We start from the raw sequence: 23939 nt of genomic DNA on the forward strand, positions 1-23939 counted from the left end.
ACTAAACTGTTTCACTACAGGCCTAATGTCTTGCTATCTTCGTGGAGAATATTTCGGTATTGTCCGTTTCCCCTAGTGGGTAAGACGCGTCGCGCTAGTTGGCGCAATCCGGGTGCGGAGGGGATCTTGAAAATGACTCTAATTCACGAACGTGGGGTTCTAAGGCCCTTCCCCACTTCCCTATCCACTTACAGCGCGTCTCCAAGACTTTCTCACGCCCCGACCTTTCACATATCTTAGTACAGCTAGGAAGAGCTTGCAGGGCTGTCGCTTGTCGTCGGTAGATGTGGATGCTCGGCAGCATGGCTAACACCGATATACCAAAGACAATGTGGGCGCAGGTGCTGGAGCAATACGAATCGCCATATCGACTTCAAGAGCTCCCAATGCCCACCGTGGACGATCCGAACGACATTCTCATCAAAGTGGATGCTGCATCCTATTGCCACACCGATGCCGTGCTCGCTTCCGGAAAGATGCACCCGCCGCCACTTCCACATATCGGCTGCCACGAGTTCGCCGGTACCGTCGTCTCCGTGTCGGATCGATCCCATGGCCTGAAGGTAGGCGACAGAGTAGCTGTTCCAGGTCGAGGGTATCACGTATGCGGCAAATGTCTCGAGTGTCAGAATCCATCAGGGCCTGTGCCAGACGATCCTGGGTATTCGGTCTATTGCGCCAATACTGGAGGCGGACTCGGAGTCGGCGACAGGGCTGGAGGATTCCGGGAGTACGCTGTTGTTGACTCGCGACAAGTGGCCATCATTCCTGATGGTATGGCAGCAGTCGAAGCTGCGCCATTGATGTGCGCCGGCCTCACCATCTACGCCGCATTGAGGAAATGTGAACTTGGACCTGGACGGCGGGTCGGAATCATGGGATGTGGAGGAGGGTTGGGTCACCTCGGATTGCAATTCGCGACGAAAATGGGCCTGAGAACCACCGGCGTTGACGTGACGCCTCAGGCGCTCGAACTTGCGAGGACCCTACAGACTGGTGCTACGATCGTTGACGCTTCAGCTGAAAGCGCAGAGGATGTGAAGCGGGGCATGGGGAAGGAAGATGGAGGAGCAAGTCTGGCTGAGATGGGCTTGGATGCTGTGATCATCCTTCCAGATAGCCAGAAAGCCTGGGACTACGGGATGGGACTCTTGAAGGATGGCGGGCTCCTCGTCTTGGTCTCTTTCCCGCCCGAGGGTTTCCACGTTTCAGCCGATGACCTCGTCTTCCGCCGCATTCGCATTATTGGAAGCCTAATCGGGTCAAACAAAGCGATGAATGAGATGTTCGAATTCGTTGTCAGGAACGACGTCAAGGCAAGGATCAGGACTTATCCCTTTGCGAAGCTCAATGAACTGGTGGATGACTATCACGCGGGTGCTGGTGGCAAGCTGGTGGTCGACATGTCTTTGAAGCAGTGAAGGTTTCGTTGTGCCGGAAAGCCAGGGTGTCGAGTTGGGCCGGACCATGAGTGAATCATGGGCTTGTCGAGGCTCGATAGGCGGTAGTTGGTGTGATCGGATCCATCTCCCGCAGACATTTGGGTTGACGGGCACAATGAGCGGTAGTGACCATAGGTCGCAAGACAGGTCCATAAGCGAACCTTATGCGGATATCATCAAGTAGTGCTCTCAAGACGACAAGGTTCTGTGATACTGTGAGGCCTGGGCCTCGACCTGACAAGGGCTTTGCGGTGTGTTATTGCCGGGCTCCAACACGTTCGAAATAGTGCGTAACCATCCACGATGGCGACGTTTGAGCGGACAAGTCCATGAAGACTACCAGAAGTCGTTGAGTAGACTGTAGCATAGCTGTCACCTATTAATGCCATACACGTACCGACGCGACTTAGACTTTGCAAATCTTGCCTTGATGGCGGCGTCGGGTAGGCTGATTCTGGCAGAGTTCAACACAGGGGTTGATAACGTTTGCGGACGCCGGCGACCCAGTAATCGGAATCATGAGAATTCCAATTGTAACAAGGCGCGTTCCAACCCTCCCCCGAATGTCACCCACAAATATGCGCTGAAGTGTGATCCGAAGCTCAACCGCTCCTCAGTTCCAGAACTCACTGGCCATGCTTGTCGTTGATCACTAATGGTGTTGGTGCTCCTCCAGCTCAATTTCTAGATCGAGGTTGAGCAGACACACTAGGAACGGTCGCATAATCATGCATTTCTGGCTCGAATCGGACGGCCCTAGACTTTCTGGGAAGCGTCACAGTGCAGTAGGCTTGCACTTGCCTAGCTTCTCGATTGGAATGAATAGGACATGCAGCGTGTGGAATAAGGATAATCTGAGATTCAAAGTAGCCTCGGTGCGCCGAAGCGATGGCATGCGGAGTATCTGCCCGAGGCATTGGTGTCTGGAGGTGTTGGAGGGGTTCGGAATCCGGGTAGAGCATCATAGACCTGCCTCTCCCCGCGAAAGGTACGAGTAATTAAGTTGGCGGCATGTTGCTTATTAAGCTGCAAAACGGTATGGTCAACCGAGAAACCAGCCGACATTCGAGAGACAACCAAACCTATCATCGGCATTTTCCCCGACAAATCTTGCGGTATCAGGAATTGGCTCAGACCTTCTCTGGACGAGCCTACCCCATGTTTGGAGGCCTGACATGACCACCCGTGCTGTGCAGGGAATCATCGAAGCCTGAGTCGCATGCCCGAAGCGCGTCGCGCATTTCACCCGTCAGCCAGGCCATACGAGGTAAGAATCGCAGGGACAGCATGAGCGCAATTTGTTCGACCTAGGAAACGGGCAAGATTGTGGTTGCGGCGCACATGTGAGAGCAATCTCAAGGCGAATAACGTCATGGGGCAAAAAGCCGTGATCGACACGCCTTTGCCGCGTAGTCAAGAATGGCTTAACTGCCATTGGTGGCCAGCCAAGATAGTCAAATCAGCTCAAGCCCGCCAAGGCTTTGCTGGGAGTCGGAGTCAAGAAAAGCTTGCGTCGACGATCGTCATCTGAACACCTGACATTTCAGCGCGTTGTAACGGTGATCCGGAGGGGACCCGACTGATTGAGTCGAGATTTTCCATTGTTACCCTGCCGGCCATAGCTGTCCAACCATCATGACCTATCAGACATCGGAACGAACCAGCTTGACACCCACATCGGCTCCCCTTCGCACGGGATGTCGCAGTTCGATCCCCACAAAACCTCTTGCTTTACGGAGTACTCGAATACCGGAGTGTGGGGCATAATGCATGCCTCAAGGTCTTCGTGAAGAGCTTCTGCGTGCTGTAGCGACTCAAACGTTTTGGTGGACAGAAGAGTCCCATGCAGGTGGGTTGATCTTTGCCATGCAACCTGTTCCCCGCCCGAGAGAAGCGGGCTAGGCGGTCACACTGATAAACCGGACCAAATCCCTGGGATTCGTCTTCTTCCTTGAACCTTCCCAAACGTTGCGCGACCATTTAGTACATCCCAAGATGGCTTCCCAAGACCATGGTATTTCTCCAGAGAGGAAGTAAGGAGTCCACAGCCAAACATGACCGCAGCCGCAGCTGACGCAGATAGCGGTGATGATGAGAAGTACATGGGTGAGAAGCAAGACACACAATATGTCGACCTGCACGATAGTGCCACAGCAAAGTATGCGCAGACCCTCAACTGAGACCAGGCTCGCTGACTGGCCCAGGATCAAAAATCCTCTTGCCCACCTCTCCAACGAAGAAGTAATCAAAGACGTGCAGGAGTTCGCTAGGGTCAACGACTTCTCGGACAAAACCGACCTTCTCATAAAAGGAGCTCTCGTGGCAAAAGACCCTCCAGCCTTTGAGAGCGTGCCAGGTCTCACGGAAGCAGAAAAGGAGGCTATCAGGAACGAGGTCTTGCACAAATGGCGCCAACCAAAGTCGCTCTACTTCACCATCATCCTTTGCTCGATCGGCGCTGCTGTCCAGGGTTGGGATCAGACCGGCTCCAACGGTGCCAACCTGTCGTTTCCCGATGCATTGGGGATCCCTGTCAGCGATTTACTGGCCGACGGCAGTCCTAATCCCAACGCTGCGCGGAATCAATGGTACCAAGGTCTGGTCAACGCTGGGCCCTACATTGCTTCGGCATTCCTGTGAGCACCATCTCCGTCGCGCTATGCGCAGCATGCTGACATACGTTAGTGGATGTTGGTGCTCTGATCCCCTGAACAACTACTTTGGTCGCCGGGGCACAATCTTCGTGTCTGCTGTCTTCTGCTTTCTGAGTCCCATTGGTTCCGCGGTTGCCCAAAGTGAGTCCTGCACAAACTTGCTCGTTTCGTCTGGCCCTCTGACTTGTCCACAGCTTGGGATCAACTGCTAGTCACTCGACTTCTGCTCGGGATCGGCATGGGCTGCAAAGGCTCGACTGTCCCGATCTTCAGCGCTGAGAATGCTCCTGCGGCAGTTCGCGGGGGTCTGGTGATGAGTTGGCAAATGTGGACCGCATTCGGTATCTTCTTGGGAACATGCGCCAATCTCGCCGTAAAAGACACTGGTGCCATCTCATGGCGTCTTCAATTTGGTTCCGCCTTCATCCCTGCGGTGCCTCTTCTTGTCGGCATCTACTTTTGCCCAGGTACGTCTGTTTCGCCTTCTCGTTAGATGTTGGCTTAATGTGCATCAGAATCGCCCCGTTGGTATATCAAGAAGGGCAAATACCGCAATGCCTTCGCCTCCCTCAAGCGCCTACGCAACACGGAACTCCAGGCTGCCCGTGATTTGTACTACATTTTTGCTCAACTCCGCATGGAAGCCGCGCTGGTCGAGAGGGAGACCAACTATGTGACTCGCTTCATCCAGCTGTTCACAATCCCGCGCGTTCGTCGCGCCACCCTTGCTTCCTTCACGGTCATGATTGCCCAGCAAATGTGCGGCAGTAAGTAAACGCCATCATCACCTTCTGACTGGAACTAACGGCACCGCAGTCAACATCATCGCTTTTTACAGTTCCACTGTGTTCTCCGAGGCTGGCGCTTCAGTCACAGAGTCACTCCTTGCATCATGGGGTTTCGGTTTGGTCAACTTTGTCTTCGCTTGGCCTGCGATCTGGACTATTGATACTTTCGGTCGTCGATCACTTCTGCTATTCACCTTCCCCCAGATGGCCTGGACTCTGTTGGCAGCGGGTCTTTGCTACCTGATTCCCGAGTCGAGTACTGCTCATCTCGGTCTTGTGGCTCTCTTTATATATCTGGTGAGTGTATCTGTACTTCCTACAGGATTTAGCTAATTCAGGATCAGTTCGCAGCCTTCTACTCACCGGGAGAAGGGCCCGTGCCCTTCACCTACTCCGCCGAGGTGTTCCCCCTCTCTCATCGTGAAGTCGGTATGGCCTGGGCTGTGGCAACATGCTTGTTTTGGGCTGCTGTGCTCTCCATCACATTCCCACGAATGCTTGCAGCTATGACACCTACCGGTGCCTTCGGGTTCTATGCCGGCTTGAACATCATTGCATTAGTCATGATCTTCCTCTGGCTGCCCGAGACCAAACAACGAACTCTGGTAAATTTCGCGCTCTTGGATTCGACGTATGCTTTTGCTGACCTCTTCGCAGGAGGAACTCGACTATATCTTCGCAATCCCCACCCGCACCTTCATGAAGCACCAATGCTTCAAGGTACTGCCATGGTGGATCAAGACCACCATTTTCCGCCGCAAAATTGGGCCTTGTCCATCGCTCTGGTCATTCGATGGACACGTCGACAACGACAGAGAATTCGTGGAGACTGTTCGCAAGCAAAGTGTGGCTACGGCGGGCGGCCGCCGCCGAAGCAGCATCGCGGATAAAATCGCCAACAGATTCTGAGTCCTCTCTTTCTACAGTAGAGATCTGGTGGGGTGCGGCAGACGTCGAGGCGGCGGTGCGGACCACAAACTCGTTTCAGTCGGACAGGATTGAAAGATACCCCAGCGGAGAACGACTCGGTCCTGCGGAGGACATTTGGAAGAGAATGAGATAGTAGACAGCAAATGGATCAAGAATGAAATAAACAATTCTGAGTGGACGTTAGAGCGAGTATTCCGCTGCTCACCTTGATTATATTGTCTCATTCACATATCCTCCTGAGAAGAAACGAGGCTACGAAGTCATGATCCAGCCGGGGTTTTGATGTTCGGGCGGAAGCAAATTGCATGGAAAATCCTCTTAACCTCCTCTCCTTCGGTACGAAGGCTAGCATCGATCTGAGTGCATGCGTTGAGAACAGAACCCAGTGCGAAGATACCGGCAGCGCATGTATGCTGCTTTCGCATCATTCAAATGCTGCCCGTGATGCTGCCAGAGGACGGGTGGGGACGCGTATGTCTGGCACCATTGGTGAGGCAATCTACCACTTCGCCCGAACGGATACAGGTATCCTTATGCTAGGTCGAGATTTCTTCACATGGTAAGTAATTCTAGGAGATCTTGCGCGTCACACCATGTGATGTGGCTTCGACCTGCCGAAGAGGCCGCGGTTAGATGCTTTTGGTGAGCGTGTTTAGCTACGTCATACTCCGCACCTCGGGCACTCACCTCACCGTCTTTTCAATCTCCAGATTTCATACCAACGAACAAGTACAAAAAACCTGTGTGCTCTCATTCGCACCCGCGCTTATGTGATGGAATCCCGTCCACCGTAAGAATCCTAAGGCGAACGTCGCATCACCCAGCCTTTCCCGTGATCCGCCTCGCGGCGAAGGGAGCACATAGCGCGACGCAAACAACAGTGGCAGCAATCAAATCCGGCCGCATGTCATGCACAGCGCAGGCGAGGCCATCCGTGGTGGCGCGATGGAAGCTGAGGGTTTTCTCTACAAGAAAGGGAGGAAGGCCAGGCATCGAGGGGTCTACGAGCGAGGGCTTTGAGAGGTAGGAGGCGCAGAGAACCGCTTAGAAGCTAAACCCCTCCAGCCTCACAAGCAGGGACACCGCGCTTTGGACATCGCCAGAGCCGCAGACCGCGCAGCCACACCGTACTCGTCTACGCAATGAAGAGGTGGGTGCACCGACCCACGATCCGACAACGGCAGGGCCAGGTTGAATACAGAGGATGGTTGCAGCAAGGGTCGCCTTGCAAGAGAAGCATGGGATGTGCGAGGGACTGTGCACCTGGTTCCAAGAGTTTTGGAACAATGATACCTATTCGACGGAGAACGCTGCGTTCCGCTTCACCTTTCAAAACTCTGAGATTCCATCTTTCACAATGATCTTCCCAAGATCAGCATCTCTCTCCCCCTCCACAACGCTCCTGATGAACTGCCCGCCGATATGCGCAGGCTTTGCTCCCATCTTCTTTGCCAACCACCTCGCATTTCCCAGGTCCGTTTCCAGCATCCCCGGGCCTACAGCCCACACCTTCACCCCATCAGCCTTCAACTTGTGGTTCCAATCGACCATCAACATGTTCAACGCCGTCTTGCTGCAGCGATAACCGATGGTCTCGAACTCGATCTGCTTGGGCCAGCCTGCCGGTTGAGGTGGTGTTGGGAAGTACGATTTGCTGGCCTGTGTGACGTTGGAGAGGCCCGTGACGAAGATCAAGCGAGGGTCGGAAGACTTCAACAGCAGGGGCATGAATGTCCAGGTCAAAACATTGGTTCCAGCGACATTGACATCGTACGCCCTCATGAAGCAGTCGCGCAAGGAGACCCTGCCGGCGACGAACTCCAAGTCAAACGTCGCTCCTATCTGCTGTCAGAGTCAAGCACAGATTCATGGTCTGCGTACCAACCAGCATTATTGATAAGCGTATCAATGTGACCCGGACTGCTACTGATCTTGGCAAAGGCTGCCTGGATCGAGTCATCGCTTGTGACATCAACTTTGACGGCTTCCACTATGTTCCTCGACTCGGGGCATTCTTTCTGCAGCTTCGCGATCGCGTTCTCAGCCTTCTCTAGAGAACGGCTGCCCATGAGGATATGGTACGGCTTTGTGGATTGTAGAAGTGCCTTGACTGTTTCATACCCGATTCCGTTGTTTCCCCCTGCGACGCATCAGTGGAATGAAGAACAGTATCCGACACGGTACTTGCCAGTGACCAGTGCAATAGTTTGGGGTGCCATTGCTTGGTTTCCCTGCTGCGAGTTGCTCGTTAGCCTGTTCTGGTTCACAGGAGTTTTCACTCGAATTCTTGCCTGCTCAAGCCGGGTCTTTATACCTGACGCGACTTGTGAAGCTGCCATAGTTCGTTTGCGCAACCCGCGGCCAGTCTCATGATTTGTGTCACTGGGATTTGTGAAGTCCACGCATCCTCACGGATGGTACAAGATGGGAAGAGGCTATTCCATCTCGGGAGATACTCTGCGAAGGGAGCGGATGTCGGAGATAAAAGCCTTGCTTTGGAAGCAATCTGCCATTGGAGACGAGCGGATTTATGCTAATCCCCTCGTTCATTTGTCTGGACTACCAACACCGTGCGGAAAGACACTCGCGGCACAGTCAGATCGAAGGGCCGTCAACGGATGAGCTCTGATTTCCTAACGTGGGGTCCCAGACCATCAGCCACGTCTCCAGGACATCCTCCGGTCTCTGTCTGCCGAGCGACCACGATCAACAATCTCCTCAGGTCATCTCCCTACGAACCCTTGCCACATGAACTACTCATTCTTGATAACATTACGCTTTTCTGGTTCACCTTGCGCTTCCATGTCAGTGCTGGCACGGGTCGCAGCGTCTTGACTTTGGCGCATCCGTTTCATCTGAGAAGGCCGCCTAATTCGCTCCCAGTTCTCTTTGTCATCCACTCCGTCTGCAGTGTTTGCAGTAGTATCCACCGCCTCGTCTTCGATATCCTCGGGGAGGACGAGGTTCAGGATGAGGGAAAGGAACGCTGTCACAGCAAAACCGGTCTCCATGACAAGCTTGATAGCATTCATCAAACCTCTTAGTGCAGAGTTATCGCCTTCATACGTAAAGACGTGCTCGAACCAGTCCCTGTCACAACTGTTAGCCTATTTTGACAAACCAGGGGGAAAACCAGTATGCCGCCGAAGAAGAACTGCTTCTTCACCGACCACGTGAGACATACGGGACTAATGTAGCACCAAAACCAATCGACATTGCTGCCGTCAAGATGAACCGATTGCGCCGTGTGAAGGGGACTGTTGAGATGATGCGGATACCAGATATGGCGACCGCTGAGAACAAAAAGGTCGTCATGCCGCCTAAAACAGCAGAGGGAATCGCAACCAGTGCTGCTGCGAACTTGGAGAAGACCCCCATCACTATCAGAAAGAAGCAACAGCAATAGCCAGCTTTCCTATTGGCACAGCGAGTGAGGGCGATAACACCGTTGTTCTGAGCGAAAGTAGAGACCGGGGTGATAGTGCCGAGGCAAGCCAGCATGCCGTTGAGGCCGTCGGCGAGCACACCACCTTGTATACGCGACTCGAAGACGCGGCCTTCGACCTCCAGTCGAGAGACATCACAACTTGCCGTGATATCTCCTATCGCTTCCATCATCAGGACCAGGAATACCGCTAGGAAAGGGAGAACCATTGGGCTAGTGATGTTAGAGAAGACAACGCCCACGCAGTTTGCAACGTTCTTACCCGTATAATGATAGGGGAAAGGTCTCAACCCAGATAAAAGAGACCGGTTTGGCACTCCTGATGCCGGAATCGTCAAAGTAATTGGTCGCCGCAGCAATAATGCAGCCTACCAGTAGTCCGACGACAACCGCACACGATTTCCTGCGTTTGAAACATTGGTCAGCTCCATATCAGTATGGCAATTCGCAAGGTATCCTCACATGATTGGACTCCCAAATCGTTCACACAGGATGATTGTCACGAAAACGCTGAACCCAAGCCCAACGAACTCCGCAGACCCCCAGGGCAAGGGATGCGGCGCGTTGTTGTTAGGACAGTTCTGGAAGAGTCCTTCTTCAGGGCGCGACCGGCAAGCTCCAGAGCCACCAGCCCAGTTCTCAAAACCCGTACCAATCAGGTTGACTCCAATGAGTACAACAGTCGGCCCCGTTACAAGGGGCGGAAACACTCTCTTCAGCACCTTTGCTGGCGCGAATGACAAGCAGATCTCCAGCAAAGAGCAGATGCAGGCAGTGCCGAGTATAGCACCGTATCCCTGCGGACAAGGTAGCCGGACTCGATCGCCGCCAGGTTCTGACGGGGGACCCGTTGGACAGAATCCTGAGGCGTACATCTGGGACAAACCACCCAACGAGACCGGGATAGTTGCAAATGAAGTGCCGACAACGCTGATCAGCCCGGTGCCGATATAGTAAGGCGTTTTGTAGATATGGAAACGGGTGATCTGTACCGCAGACAACAGTCCACAGACTATAAGACTGGTAGAGACCAAATACTGAGCGGTCTGCGGCTCTAAAGCGGCACCACCTGAGCCTGACAAGATAATGGGCGGCGTGATCAGGCCCGCGAGCATCGCCAAGGCGTGTTGAAAGCCGAGGATAAGAGCAAGTAATATTGGCATCTTGTCGTTGAGGCCAAAGAAAGGCGCAGTCTGCTGAGACTTCTTCATGAACGGCAGTCTAGGGGTGAAGAGGAAAGCGTAGTCGTATTCACCGATAAGTCCTTCCCTCGTCGTGAACGTCTTGACAGCACGGCGCGGCATGTCAGCAATTCTGTCTTTGAAGGGACGTCTGGGCGTCAAATCAGGTCCAATACGGTCTGGCTCCATGGTTGATGCAAGGATCGATGAGATTGGAGTGCTGTCCTTGAGGTATCTGGTGGCTCGGGAGTCTGCTGTTCGAGAAGTATGTTGCTACAGAAGAAGCTGTACGCATGTTCATATAGCGCTGCGATGGTGCTAAACGCACGATGATGGCATCAAGCGAGGTCGATATGGGGACCCCTGATACTCGAAGCCACCAATTCGGAGCCAATCATGCATTTTCATTTCTCGCCTAAACAGCCGAGTGGTGGTATAAAGGGAAGCGCTCCCTTGGGTTTGCGAAAGATGTATCTATCTGCAGCCTCAGAGGGGACCTCGGCGCGGATTGTGATTGGCGCTCGCTTGTCGTTACGCAAATCCTTGGGTTATATGCTTCTGCCAAGTTGATATGCTGTTGAACGCCGAGACAGGCCGATAAGCAAGTTTCCTCGCATTGGCACAACTCCAAAGCTCCGAGACTGCTTTCGGCGATCTCCTGCACTCAACCAAGAGGCAATGCCTTAGATCTTGATGAGCTTCAACTCTGTGCAGCTAGATCGAACGGTAAAGTTTGTGGCCAATGGCTGACATCATCCACCAGTCTAAACTTTCAGGTCACACTAGCCCCGATTTGCCGACTAGTTCTCTGGCTCGTGAGAGGCTCTGCAATGCGCGAGCCGATAGCTGTGGTGATATGGGAAAATGTACTGAGTGGAGTGCGGCCACCTGGAGACTGCAGCATTCCGAATGCGATGGCGACCAATGCAGACGACTCAGGTGGCAATGATCAGTGCGGCCGGCAAAAGGTGAATGCCAAAGATCATCAACTGTAAGCATCTGCAAGTTCTCATTGCTTGATGTACTTGTGGTGACCTCTCTCCAGAACTACAACCTCGTCGCCAGCATGAAGTTGAAATGGACCTGGGTCGGCAGGCACCAGTTGTAATCCGAGACACGCATTCAAGGGATCGCCTTCGTCAATGCACCGAAACGACTTGAGCGTTTTGTCTGGTTCGACTGGATGTCTTTCCGCCGTATCTGGGTCGACGTTCGGCAGCCTGCAGCGTACTGTCCTGCACGCGCAGTAAAAAGTGTGATTTCCAATCCTGACTCTTTTCCAGTCGTCTTCATCGTAGGAGCCTGGCCCATACACGAGAATATTGGACCGAAATCTCCTTGCACTGAAACGTGGGATGTCCTTCTCGACCCTCCTAGCGATATCGCGCACTGATGCGATGTTCAGGAGGTGTACTGGATAGGCATCGGCGAATCCAACGACTGGCTGATAGCCAAGCTGTTCTTTTCTGGGCGCACAGCGGTACACTTCACGATAGCTATTGGGATCAACCCGGAAAAGAGTGATGGGATTGGAGACTCCGATGAAAGGCCCAAAGTCCTTGGGCAGGTGGACGCCGTAATTCAACCAATTCGGCGAGTCTTTCCAGACATTGACATCTTCAGAGGGATACTTGTGGTTAGGGGGAGGGATCAGCGGTACGCGAAAGGACCTCTCGTCCGACATGAACCCAAGCCAGATGAGGAGGCGGAACAGCGTCGCGAGCGAACCCACAGGGATATTCGGATATCTCACTACCATCCAGCCTTGATCTTTGTCTGACTTCTTTGTGGCTTGGTCCGCAAGCCAAATCTCCGGCCTGACCAGAGCCAACCTTTCCCACCCAGGTTGTCTGAGGGTTCTGAACGTCCATTTCGGTATCTTCTCCGCGTCTGTGGCATTAGTGCGAGTTTGAGGCTTGAGCAATTCTGCGAAGGCGAACTTGCGATCCCATGTGAATCCAGCGGCATCGAGTTCAGCGACGTCAAGCTCAACGCCAGCGCATGATTTTATGGGATGAACGTATAGGGCTTTGACTTTCCATCTTGAACCATCGGGTTTCTCCCGTGATCCAGGTGGCTTCGCGTACTTCTGGTTCAACTCATCCTTCATGTTGCTGGGCCCACCCAAAGTCACCTGTTTGTAGCCTTTGAGGGAGATGCGGTTCCTCCATGCTTCTTGAAGGCAAATAAGAGTGATTGCGAGCAAGATTGGTGGGATGATAACCGCTGCCTGGTCCATGATGATATCTTGTGTAAGCAGGGGACTAGGTTCAAGGATCGAGTCTGAAGATGCTGCTCGGAGGTGTCAAGAACGAGTTGCTCCAGTGGTCCAGTGGTTCATCAGAATGACCAGTAACAAGAGCTCCATCGCAAGGCGTACCGTCAAGCGCGGAGATATCGCGGTTAGCCGTATGCGGCCGGGGAAATGTCTGTCGGAAACGGGTGTCCTTTTGCTGAGGAATCGAAATTTCGAAGCCAGAGGCCGGAAGGACAATGGGGATCGTGGCTCACTACTCCACCGTATTGCGGCTCAGCGAAACTGGTTGAATGTGTGTCTTGCCGTCTAGGTGCCGTCTTCGTGACGCGTGTCTTCCACATCCTTCCTGCTCTCAGCTATGGCAACAGCTCCTGCTTCTTGAACACCGCATCAACGCGTCGCTGCACCGACATGAAGGACAAAGTGACGATTATGGATGTCGAAGCTGCCCTGTGCATGAAGTCGACAAGAAATCGAGCGAGCAGGTTCGATATGTATGCGGAGGCTGTAGCACAGACCACAAATGGAGGATCGAGACGCTGATGTTCACAACTTCTCTCCTCCTTCGTCCCAGCATCGACTGCCAACCGTTACGGGCATCGAAGCCTTGCAAAATACTACAGCCAACTCGAGAGGCATTCCATCTGGTCTTCCAGCTTTGGACGCAATCCTCGTAAACAACGGCATCAACAAGCTATCGAGTGCGACACCAGGTATCCAACGCGGTTATGTTACCGAAGTATTCGGCCCTCCAGGCGTTGGCAAGACCACATTCGGGCTGCAGGCCTCCGTCAACGCAGTGCGCTCGACAGAGGAAGCGTCTCATGTGCTATGGGTCAATACTGGATCGCCGTTGATCGAAACCAGACTTGATGATCTGATGAAAGGCCCCCCAACTCCCCCCACCGCGAAATCGCCTTCTTCACCACGAGAACGCGTCGGTATAGATGCGCTGCTGGACGAGAAGTTTACTTATTTAGACGCCCACACGTTGCCTCGCCTGTTGACGGTGTTCCTGTACCCTCCTGCGTCATTTCCTTCACCCCAGACGTGCCTGATTGTTGTCGACGATCTGTCAAATCTCCTCCTTGGCGCCTTTTCACGGACTCAAAAGAATCTCAAGCCGTCCGCACCAGCGGCGGTAAGGGAGAGATTCGAGAAGCAAGCCGCATCGAAGCGCTTTCAGGTCATGGAAAATCTCGCCACAGCAATGTCCAAGATGGCTGCGATCAGGAATATTGCCATTGTCGTCTTGACGAACGCAACCACCAATTTGAAAAGTTCTAACAGAGCTACTTTGAAACCAGCGTTATTCAGTCAAGCTTGGGAGTCAGCCGTGTATACTCGCATCATGCTTTACCGCGACTTTGTGGATGACGCGCAACTGGCAGAAGCGCGGGATGCACGCTCGCTGGGGTTACGATACGCAGAAGTTCAACGTATGGCGAAGAAAGACTTCATCACGAACCCGGTTCCGTTTGTGATCTCATCAGGCGGGCTTCGAGAGCTGGCCTTGTCTGAAGCAGCAAGCCAAGCCCGGCTTCTCCCTCAATCCAACGGCGTCGCGGAAGCCGACACTGGCCGGCTTGGCCACGACTTACCACTCCTCCCCGCGGAGCTTTCACAACCCTCGCAGCTCCATTTGCCAACACAGCCAAAGAAACGAAAGGCTTTCGAAATTGCTGACAGCGAAGATGAAGACGAAGAGGACGCTATGGTATCAGACCCAGGCGAGCCCAAACTGCCCAGCATGGCCCTGGTGTCTCGCGTAAGGGAAGACGAGATGTTACTTGAAACACACGAAATGGCATTGTTGAAAAGAGAAAGGTATGCTCGAATTAGAGGCTCGGAAGATGAGATTCCTTTGCCATCATCGGATGCTGAGGCGTCTATAGCGGGGTCGCCCTGAGAAAGAAAGTGACTCAACTAAATGAATTGGACACCAAGCGCTGCACTCTTCTTGTCTCGTGATTTGCTGTCGTTGGTGTGATGAAATACTCTCTGTTGTCTACTTCTCAACTTCGGCCATGCACCAGCTAAGGTCTTTCCCGACTAATTAGCAAGAGCAGAAGCAACACAACAACGATTCGACGTTTGTCGTTATAGCCCGCCCCTGATTTGCATTTGGTCTGATCATAAAAGCCTGTGACGCCTTCCTGCAGTCATGGTCTTCCGGATGCGAGCGCCAAACAACGATCTCAAAGGTCTGGTCTCCCTATCTCCCCATCCAATGCCAAGGTAAGATGGCGAATCGATCGTGGAACAAGTCGGTAACAAACTCCATTATGCCTTCAATTTGGCTCAAGCACTCTCGACTCCACCCATAAAGATGAGTCGATGAGTTTTGCGCCCTCGGGTCGCATGTTTTGACACACATAGCTTCTTCGTGTTCTGGTGGTCTTTCGTAAGAGGGTTTGTACCTTGTCTCCATTCCAAGTCTTCAGCTCCAAACGGTGTTCAAAGGCTCAACCGATCCAGACTGCGGACTCGTCTCCCAGTTCCGCCTGTTACGAGTCCCAATTTGTAGAATGTTTCTTCGCCAGCAGCATTCCGACCACCAATGTACCACTTCTCAGGGCCCAGGGCATCTATAAAACCCCCTGACGAGTTCGAGCTATCACTGCCGCGCCTTTGCCGGCCCCTTGTCATTGGCGTCGAGGCCATAGGTGGGGATATTGACAGGTTAGGATTTGGCTGGGCTGGGTGAGGACCAGGTGAAGTCGTGCCGGGTGATCGGGAGAGAGGAGTCGCATATCTGTGTGAAGTAGGGTTTGATGAGAAGGGCAGGGGATTCGTGGCGTTAGGTTTGGCTTGCTGTTGTTGTGATGGGGTTGTAATCTCTGCAGGTGCCTTTGTAGTGATAGTTCTTGCCCCGGATGAGGTCACCGTCGCCGTGGTTGTGGAAACGTGTGCAGCAGCGACGAGCGAGGCCGGTGACACTGCATCGTATGCCGGACTGGACTTTGCCTGAAACGTCGGATTCGTCCTTGCTCTGAATGTGGAGAAGAAATTGGCGAAGAAGGGCCGGTTGGTGGGCATATTGACTCTCAATCGAGTTATCTGGCTGGCGTGCCAGATGGCACAGGCAGGATGATATCGTCCTCTGGGCCTTGAGGTCTTATACGGCGTCGCTCGATACTTCTCAACAGATTAGGGATCTATGGGCGCAAGCTGCAATAGGCTTGACACAGCCAGTCCCTCTACTTTGTCCGCACTCTTCCGGAACGGCTCTCCACGCCTTTTGTTCTTGTGGCTGGCTCGAAGATTATGCGCGTAGTGAATGTCTGTCAAAGGGGGGGAGGAAGCGCCTTGCACTCTGCCACGGTTGGACTGGGTCCGAAATCGTGGGTATGTCCTCAGCAGCGTGCAGCAAGAGTGGCCCAGTGTCGCCGTTGCGGGGCCGGGAGAGGATTCCGAAACGCAGCACGGCTGATCGAGGCTTGGTTCCGGGTCCGATCAATGAGGAGGCTCAATATAGTGAAAGAGAGTTGTCTGCCGGCGTCAGTGGTTTAGCAGAGGACGTTGGAATGAATCATGGTGAACGAACAGAAGAGTTGCGGACCATATCGTCACTCGCAGACAGTGACCATCGGGCGATGATGGCACCAGGAATAAACCGGGGGAATTATGAAGCGAGCAGCTTGGCGCATGGAGGTGAGTCGGGGTTGAGGTAAGATGCGAAGATATGTCGGTGATGTGATTGGCTGCTCGATCTGCTGCCTCCCTCGGCTAAATAAGATCTCTAACCCACCAATTACCTCCACATACAGACGCCGGATGAGAGGATGTCGAGAAGGCTACCAACTCATGGTAGCATGCCATTTGCTGGCCCTTGCAGCCGACGAGACAACCCGCAAGATACGCCGTTCATGTATGGAGTCTGAAATGAAAGCAAAAGTACTTGAGCCTCTCCTCGCCCCGGGTTGCGCTACAAGGTTCCCTGCTACTAAACACCATTGTCCTGCCCGAAATATGCCGGGGAAGAGCCTTCAGCTGGTAATGGTATCGATATGTTCGGTATCATGACCTGCAATGAAAGCATTTCCATGTGTTCATATCATGAGATCGTCGCTGTCCATTATTGTCGTGGCAACTTGTTCCGGCCAGACACAGCAGAGAAGGTAACACCTGAGAGCTCCGATACCATCCACTAGAGCATTGTTTTGTTTATGCAGTGGATGAAGATAAGCGAGGTTTATTGTCTTTCAAGTCTTCGTGACAAGCGCAGCTAATCGTCGTCCTCATGGTTGAATTCAAGTATCTGGTCGAGTCAGTCAGGGGCACGCCATACACAGCCATCAGAGATTCGTACCATGTTGTTCCAGTTCCCGCCATGAGACGTGACTGCACTGGGTCCCATGTTCTCAAAGCCAAGGCCTTTGTAGAAGGGAACGAGGTGATCATGGGCAAGCAAGGCTATCCGGTCGGCGATCTTGGAATCTTTCATCCGTTGAATGTACGACTTCATCAGCACTGAACCTAACCCCATTCTCTGGAGATCGGGTGCAACTGCTAAGGAATGCACGCAGATAGTACCGCCAAGGTCCTGATGGCCCAGAGGCTCATCGTCGTCGCTGGTTGGCAACGAAGATCTTCTCGTCTTCCAATTTGAGGGAAGCTCCATCGAGGCTTCCGTAACGCCCGGTGCGGGAGTCCTGGTTGAAACGATATGCGCGATTAGTCGTCGCTGAACAGGCCTTGACGGATCCTTCAGCTCTGCTCTTGTGGGTTGGGTGAAGAGACCAAGGCTCAGCTCAGGACACCTGGTGAGTCGGTAAAGGAACTAAACATGAAATCATTGGTCAGTAGGTGCGCTTCTTCAATGTAGAAATACCGGCGTGACTGGGATTGAGGGGTTCGTACCTTCTCCCGGGTTGCACGCTCTTCAGGTGGGAACGCCTCTTCTTCAAGTGAGGTGCATTGATCTACGTTCGATACTGACAGCGCCTGATTCTCGGGATGGAGGTGATCCCATTTGTGCGAAGAACCGCGTCGTCGCTGCCCCAGCCTTCCTGTAAGCATATTCAATAAAGGATGGTTGGCCATAATATCGTGCTCGTCTTCCGAGTCTTCGTCCTCTTCAGGCGCTTCCTCAGCTTTGTCGGAGTGACTGAGGCGCTGGAGATCTAGTAACTCAAGGGACGGTTTCTGAGTTGGCGCAGCAGCGTCCGAGTCACTATCGTGCATTTCCACGTCGTCCGGTTGAATGGCGACAAAGCCATCTTCGTCTTGTGACGGCTGACCGCTTCGAGCCTCCAACTTGGCAGACGCCAGATTGGCAGATTCCTTTGATTGGTTCGATCTGTCCTGGTTTGGGGGCATTTTGGAAGGGTTCCGGTCAACGATCAATTGGGTAAACAGCGGGAGGCCTATTCCTGACGGGGTTTGCAGCGGCAGAGGCTGGCTCGCTCGACGTATGGTTGCAGATGATTGAAGAGCTGGATGAGAATGCTACTCGGATCTTTGAGGGAATGCAGAATAGAAAGAATGCTGGATAGAAAGAAATCGCAATGATGGCTCTAACGAAAATTCGATTTGCCTCTGATCCAAGTCGGACTAGTGGATCAGGGTGGTAGTGACTCAAAGGCACCTGCCACTATTTACTGCAGGCCGAATTATGCTGCAAAAAGAATGGATGGTAACCCTGATATATTCACTCAAAAACACGGCAGAACGAGATATCTGGGAATATGGCCTTTAAGCCTGAGTCTCCTGAGTGAGATGGAAGAAATTGGCGGCAGGCACGCGACTTCCAGGCAGGGCCTGTGGAAGCTTCCCGAGCCGCCTCCGAGGCTGACTACATCCCACCACAGCCACTTTCTGGTTCGTGGGGCCTCCCCACGCATGATCAGGATTCACCCAGCATCCATGATTTGTTCCTGTGCACAAGTGGAGAGTACAGTGTTGGTTACTTGACCATCGCAAGTCCGCCTTCTACCTAGTTATGTGCATTGCTCAATTGTCGGAAGAAAGCCTTCCAGCTCCAGCAGCCGTCTAGTCAAATCGCTCCTTCAGTCACCTCCAGGATTCACCGAAAACTGCCGTCCTGCAATCTTTAACGTGGCTAACACGGGAAGGCTGACCATCAGTTACTCGAAGCGCATAAGGGTGTGCCCCGAGGCCCTTAGCGGAACTTGCTACGGTTTTGTCGGAGAACCGAGTTTGCTGAACAGGAATGCCATTTCCCCCTGATGGAGCCAGATGCACATCCCCATGGGTCGCTTCTCCTTCTAGCCCCTCACCAATGATAGGCGATGCGGCCAGGTGCGTCATCGCTACTCGTGCCTGGAGTACCGAGTACGGATCACGGAGTACACAGTGATTATTTGCAGAAGATCCAATTCTTTCATAAGGCGGTTTGCTCCAAGTATATGGAAACCAGAAATCGTTTTTGAGCTTCGTCTGTCTCTCTTCCCTTCCGCCCTTTACCAGTAACTCTTGCTATTCTTTGTTCTACTTGCTCTTAGAATTCCGGCAACGTTGCAGCCTGAGCTCCCATCCTTGCATTCAGATCTCATTTGGCCAATCTCACAGAAGACTCTGCTCGATATACCCGATTGAAATCCGAGAGCAATAGCAATCATGTAAGATCAGGCTGCTGGACGGTACTCGGCCACGACTATGGACTGACATCTTGATAGGCTCATTTCAATAAACATTGTCGCTACTGACAGAGAGCTGCAGACGGACCTCCTCACCTATGATGTCGCCCCCAACATGACCCTCAACGATCTAAAGACGTTCGTCCAAGCCGAGACAAATGTTCCTCCCGTGGCTCAGATTTTTCTCAAAGATGGAAGACCGGTCATTGATAACTCGGTAACTTTGGCTCAGTTTGGCGTAAACGAGGGAGATTTGATTGCCATGGCCATCAGCACGAACCCTCCGAGACGGCGACCCGCGGACGGCAGTTCTGGTGACGACTCATTAGTTCAGAGAGCGCGAAACAGTAGTGGTCAAGAGCAGCTGAGACTCCGAATCCTACAAGACCGTGCTGTAAGAGCCGAAGTTGAGAGGCAAGATCCAGAACTCGCGGCGGCAGCTCAGGATCCGCAGAGATTCCACGACCTCTGGGATTCTAGACGGAGACAAAATGAACGGATGCAAGCGGAAAAGGAGGCAAATCTTGCACGGTTGGAGGCGGACCCGTTCAACCTTGAAGCGCAGCAAAAGATTGAGGAAATGATCCGTGAAGAGCGTGTGGCAGAGAATATGCAAAAGGCAATGGAAGAGTTTCCCGAAGGTAAGCGCACACTCGCAAGAAGGAGAGCCACAACTGATGTCGCCCTGTAGCATTCGGAAGGGTCACCATGCTTTACATCGATGTTATTGTCAATGGTAACCCGATCAAGGCCTTCGTGGACTCGGGCGCACAAACCACCATTATGTCTCCCTCCGCTGCTGAACGATGTGGTATTCTGCGACTGGTTGACAAACGATTCAGTGGAATGGCAAAGGGGGTTGGGACTGCTCAAATCCTCGGTCGTGTCCATTCAGCAGACATTCAAATCGGACAGTACAATCTGGCGAGCAGTTTCACTGTTATGGAAGGCAAAGACGTGGATTTGCTCCTGGGTCTTGACATGCTGAAGCGGCATCAAATGTGCATCGATCTCAAGAAGAACTGTCTGAGGATTGAAAGTGATGAGATCCCGTTCCTGCCGGAGAGCGAGATACCCAAGATGATGGAGGAGGTCCTGGAAAACGAACCAAAGGTGGAAGGGCCTGGCGGAAGCACGATTGGGACGACGACCGGAACCGTCAGGCCCGGCGCATCGGCATCGTCGAGTGGTGCCCAAGGACAAGCAACAAGCAATGCCACCGCGCAGTCATCCACATCAACCATCGGTGGAACATCTCCCACTCCATCCGCTCCTGGACCTGGCAACTTTGGACAACCGCAACCAATCACAGCGGAGTCGATAGCACGAGTGACGGAGCTGGGCTTTTCACGGGAAGAAGCAATTGCAGCACTTCGACAAGCAGATGGCAATGTCGAACTTGCGATCTCATTGTTGCTTTAAAATGCATGGAAGGGAACAAGCATGGCGTTTGGGGGGCTAAGCGGCATTCACAAATGAGATTTCTAGGGGTGTCGTCTTTCGCCTCAGAAGCGCCTCCAAGGCTAGCTCGTCTAGCATCAACGTCTAACGATACATGATAAACCACGACTCAAGCAGGTGCAAGGTCGTAGATAGACATGAGAAGACCATGATGCACGATTCTTTCCGTAGAGAAGCACCTGGTGACTGTTATGTACAAAACCCATGTGATGTGAAGCCAGAGAGATCACATCTCGGTGCACGCCCGCCAAATGTGGCGGTCGCCAATGCTGGAAATGATATCCGAAGTGCAACTCCGCTCCGTGCTTCCCTGCGGTTGAGCCTCGAGACGTTTACTGCGCTTCGACCTCTCAATTCACAACACCCTGAGACCACCGTTCAGGTTGCGCGTCAATTGTCTTTCCCTGCGCTAGAGCATTCGCGCTCGGTGCACACTGCCAGTCAAACAAGATATGAACCGACCAGGTGGGTTTCCACTTCCATTGCACGCCCTTTTGATGCTCAAGCACTCCTTCGGCGAACATGAGGTTTGGAATCTGTCCTTGGGACATGTGTTTCCGGTGTCATCGGAGGCAAGCTTACTATGCGGTGGTCAAAGAGGGGGACCAATACACACAACGCAGAGTGGAGGAGGATGCGACCGCGAAACAAATGCGCAGTGCTTTTGCTACAAACTAGTGCTCAAGCTTCCCTGCGCAGTTCGAGCCGAGTCACCTTTCCCTCTGGTTGCCGACTGGGCATGGATTGTGTTGTCAAGTTGCAGAAAATTCAGCACAGTGCATTCAATCAGTGGCAGCAACGGTCAGAAAGAGTTGCGATTCGCGCTCAGCGGGCGACGCTCAGATGGAGCCGTGGGAGTGCTTCTCACTAAGCCTGCTTCCGCGACAAATCTCTTTGCCAGTGGACCTGGTCTCAATGACCGCTGCGACCTCCGGACTTGGCTTGCGCCGCCGATGCACTTCCCTGTTTTGTGGTGTCGCGGTTCTGAAACTCCTCTGCAGTACGGGCCAAGATCAGTACCCGGATTTCCAGTTGAGACCAGTCAGCCGGCTGTATACGTGGTACATTGTGTCGTCTACTGGGAGATCGACCCATGCTTTCTATTTTTTCATGATCGCGAATTTATAGGCGCTCAATGCTAACCAATTTGCTGTAGTTCCAGGACGTCAACTGCCTGCAGTGAACAACATGAATCAACATACGCAAAATCGAACCACGAATAGCAATCGAGTGGTCGCAGGCAAGCCAGGTATGCAGTCAATCAACCTGGCAAGCGCGAGTTAACAACATCAAAGGAGCCTGGGGTCAAAGTGGGCTTCCAGCACCTACCCAACAAGCACGAGACGCGATAGCACCCGACAGTTGGGCACAAGCTATGGGCGCCAGGCCAAACAACACACAACTTGATCTGTCCGCATCGTCCTTTCCCAGTCTGAATAATGGCGGACTGCAATCGCAGAGCCACAATGTCGGATCGAGCGCTTGGCAGACGGGTCCTCCCCAGAACGAACAAGCACAAAGACAGCAGATGCAAACAACACGATCGCATATCGCCTCCCGACAGCAACAGCCTGCGGCGGGTCGAGATGGCTTCTATCCGACTGACACCTACTCGAGGAATGCGCCCATGGAGTTCCGATCGGACAATCCCTCGCAGACAGTGCGGCGAGCGAGTCAAGCCCCTGGCGGACCGCCCGGACTGACTCAGCGACAACCCAACCAGGGAGATAGCACGCCTCAAGACCCAAGCAGGGTCACTTCACCGTCAGGCCAGACGCAAATTTGTATGTATCACTTTCATTATCCAGGTATAGTGCTGATGTGATTTGTAGCTCGATCCCCCATATCACAGAGCATCAATGCCGCCATAGGACAGGAGAGGTTCCTGGGACAAGAAGGAAGGTCCCAAATGCAGGAGTCTCCACCACAAGCGTTGGGTTTGCAGTCACGGGATATGTTCGCAGACCGAGAACCAAGACTGGATCATGACTCGGTGTTTGCAGGCATGACAGAAAAGGAGAAGTTTGGCATGAAGGGGTATGTGGCAGAGCAAGACAACGCAAGTCCGGCTACGAGGAGTCTGATGAGAGGAGTGGATCTGTCGACCTTGGGCATTAACATGGGCTCTCAAGAACCGTTGTTACAGTCATATCCTGGACCTTGGGCTGAGCCCAACGCTGCCCCCTTGCGCCCCTTAGACTCGGAGTACACCATACCGGACTGCTACACGGTGAAGAAGATCGCACCTCTGTCCACTCGGATTACTGGTTTCGTGGATGAAACGCTCTTCTTCATCTTCTACACCATGCCGCGAGACTACGTCCAAATGCAGGTTGCTCAAGAGCTGGTGGCACGAAAATGGCGATATCATATGAGAGAAAAGCAGTGGTTAACCCGGGACGACGCATCTCCCAGTCCAGTGCTGCTGGATGACAAAGTGAGCGAGCAGGGTTACTACATTTGGTGGGACACAAAACTGTGGAAGAAGGTTCGCCGGATCTACACGCTGAGGTATGAGGATCTGGAAGAGCAACCGAGCATGGGTAACCGACCGATGCACGCGAGTGCCATGGGTGGAATGTCAGGCGGTCTCAATGGCGGAATGGGCGTTGGCAATTTCAATGCAGTGCCTAGTCTAGAGAGAATGGCTGCCACTGGGCGCGGCTTCTGAGTGACAGGTGACGCGATCTGATGAGGTTGTGCGAACCTTATCTCCATCGCAGGCATTGAGTTAGTGCGCACTCGTGCCAGATGATGATCGCAATTTCTCACTGGCTAGACATGCAAAGTGCAAAGTCGAAATGCATTGATTTGAGCTGCTACCGGTCATCTTCCTGCCGTGCTACACGCTTTATTTTGATCTCAGATGCGCTTTAAGAATGTGCAGTGAACAGAGTCCCGAGCGGACTGAGACGCGAGCTTCGCCGTCGTGGTAGTGACGGCGGTAGTCGTTAATTTGTCCGCGCCAAGAGCATGAAAGCATCAAGCATCGTGAAGTGCTTCCATTTAACTTCCGTGTCCGATCAGCTTCGTATTTGCTCCACATGCCTTGTTGCTACTGTATGTCTACGCGCTGTCCTTCTTGCCCATGTTTCTTCGTCTTCCCATTTTGGGTGTCCAAGTCGTCATCACGTTCTTCTCACACGTAGCTCGTAAGACTGAATCATTCAGCACAGCGG

The 23939-nt window shown here is 53.0% G+C and overlaps 10 protein-coding genes across 10 annotated transcripts; 5 read left to right on the forward strand and 5 right to left on the reverse strand.

The window, feature by feature from the left end:
• Positions 1-302: 302 nt before the first annotated feature.
• On the forward strand, positions 303-1421 carry A1O7_05304 (uncharacterized protein; the record flags this gene model as incomplete). The annotated part of the gene is made up of 1 exon (XM_007759314.1): positions 303-1421. One exon carries the CDS (start codon positions 303-305, stop codon positions 1419-1421), a length of 1119 nt encoding a protein of 372 aa, XP_007757504.1.
• Positions 1422-3496: 2075 nt separating this feature from the next.
• On the forward strand, positions 3497-5793 carry A1O7_05305 (uncharacterized protein; the record flags this gene model as incomplete). Its single annotated transcript, XM_007759315.1, has 8 exons — positions 3497-3600; positions 3647-4078; positions 4128-4237; positions 4291-4563; positions 4612-4863; positions 4913-5181; positions 5229-5489; positions 5542-5793. 8 exons carry the CDS (start codon positions 3497-3499, stop codon positions 5791-5793), a joined length of 1953 nt encoding a protein of 650 aa, XP_007757505.1.
• Positions 5794-7143: 1350 nt separating this feature from the next.
• On the reverse strand, positions 7144-7883 carry A1O7_05306 (uncharacterized protein; the record flags this gene model as incomplete). Its single annotated transcript, XM_007759316.1, has 2 exons — positions 7144-7652; positions 7700-7883. 2 exons carry the CDS (start codon positions 7881-7883, stop codon positions 7144-7146), a joined length of 693 nt encoding a protein of 230 aa, XP_007757506.1.
• A 684-nt stretch (positions 7884-8567) lies between these two features.
• Positions 8568-10629, reverse strand: A1O7_05307 (purine permease; the record flags this gene model as incomplete). Its single annotated transcript, XM_007759317.1, has 4 exons — positions 8568-8904; positions 8999-9472; positions 9522-9662; positions 9722-10629. The coding sequence occupies 4 exons, from the start codon at positions 10627-10629 to the stop codon at positions 8568-8570; spliced, it is 1860 nt and encodes a 619-aa protein (XP_007757507.1).
• An 820-nt stretch (positions 10630-11449) lies between these two features.
• Positions 11450-12679, reverse strand: A1O7_05308 (uncharacterized protein; the record flags this gene model as incomplete). The annotated part of the gene is made up of 1 exon (XM_007759318.1): positions 11450-12679. The coding sequence occupies one exon, from the start codon at positions 12677-12679 to the stop codon at positions 11450-11452; it is 1230 nt and encodes a 409-aa protein (XP_007757508.1).
• A 541-nt stretch (positions 12680-13220) lies between these two features.
• A1O7_05309 (uncharacterized protein) lies at positions 13221-14606 on the forward strand (the record flags this gene model as incomplete). The annotated part of the gene is made up of 1 exon (XM_007759319.1): positions 13221-14606. The coding sequence occupies one exon, from the start codon at positions 13221-13223 to the stop codon at positions 14604-14606; it is 1386 nt and encodes a 461-aa protein (XP_007757509.1).
• A 548-nt stretch (positions 14607-15154) lies between these two features.
• A1O7_05310 (uncharacterized protein) lies at positions 15155-15736 on the reverse strand (the record flags this gene model as incomplete). The annotated part of the gene is made up of 1 exon (XM_007759320.1): positions 15155-15736. The coding sequence occupies one exon, from the start codon at positions 15734-15736 to the stop codon at positions 15155-15157; it is 582 nt and encodes a 193-aa protein (XP_007757510.1).
• A 1189-nt stretch (positions 15737-16925) lies between these two features.
• On the reverse strand, positions 16926-18019 carry A1O7_05311 (uncharacterized protein; the record flags this gene model as incomplete). The annotated part of the gene is made up of 3 exons (XM_007759321.1): positions 16926-16958; positions 17010-17480; positions 17561-18019. The coding sequence occupies 3 exons, from the start codon at positions 18017-18019 to the stop codon at positions 16926-16928; spliced, it is 963 nt and encodes a 320-aa protein (XP_007757511.1).
• Positions 18020-19414: 1395 nt separating this feature from the next.
• On the forward strand, positions 19415-20721 carry A1O7_05312 (uncharacterized protein; the record flags this gene model as incomplete). The annotated part of the gene is made up of 2 exons (XM_007759322.1): positions 19415-19940; positions 19991-20721. 2 exons carry the CDS (start codon positions 19415-19417, stop codon positions 20719-20721), a joined length of 1257 nt encoding a protein of 418 aa, XP_007757512.1.
• A 1414-nt stretch (positions 20722-22135) lies between these two features.
• Positions 22136-23431, forward strand: A1O7_05313 (uncharacterized protein; the record flags this gene model as incomplete). The annotated part of the gene is made up of 2 exons (XM_007759323.1): positions 22136-22544; positions 22593-23431. 2 exons carry the CDS (start codon positions 22136-22138, stop codon positions 23429-23431), a joined length of 1248 nt encoding a protein of 415 aa, XP_007757513.1.
• Positions 23432-23939: the final 508 nt, after the last annotated feature.

Source organism: Cladophialophora yegresii, assembly GCF_000585515.1.
Source record: "Cladophialophora yegresii CBS 114405 chromosome Unknown aczIN-supercont1.4, whole genome shotgun sequence".
Taxonomy (NCBI): domain Eukaryota; kingdom Fungi; phylum Ascomycota; class Eurotiomycetes; order Chaetothyriales; family Herpotrichiellaceae; genus Cladophialophora; species Cladophialophora yegresii.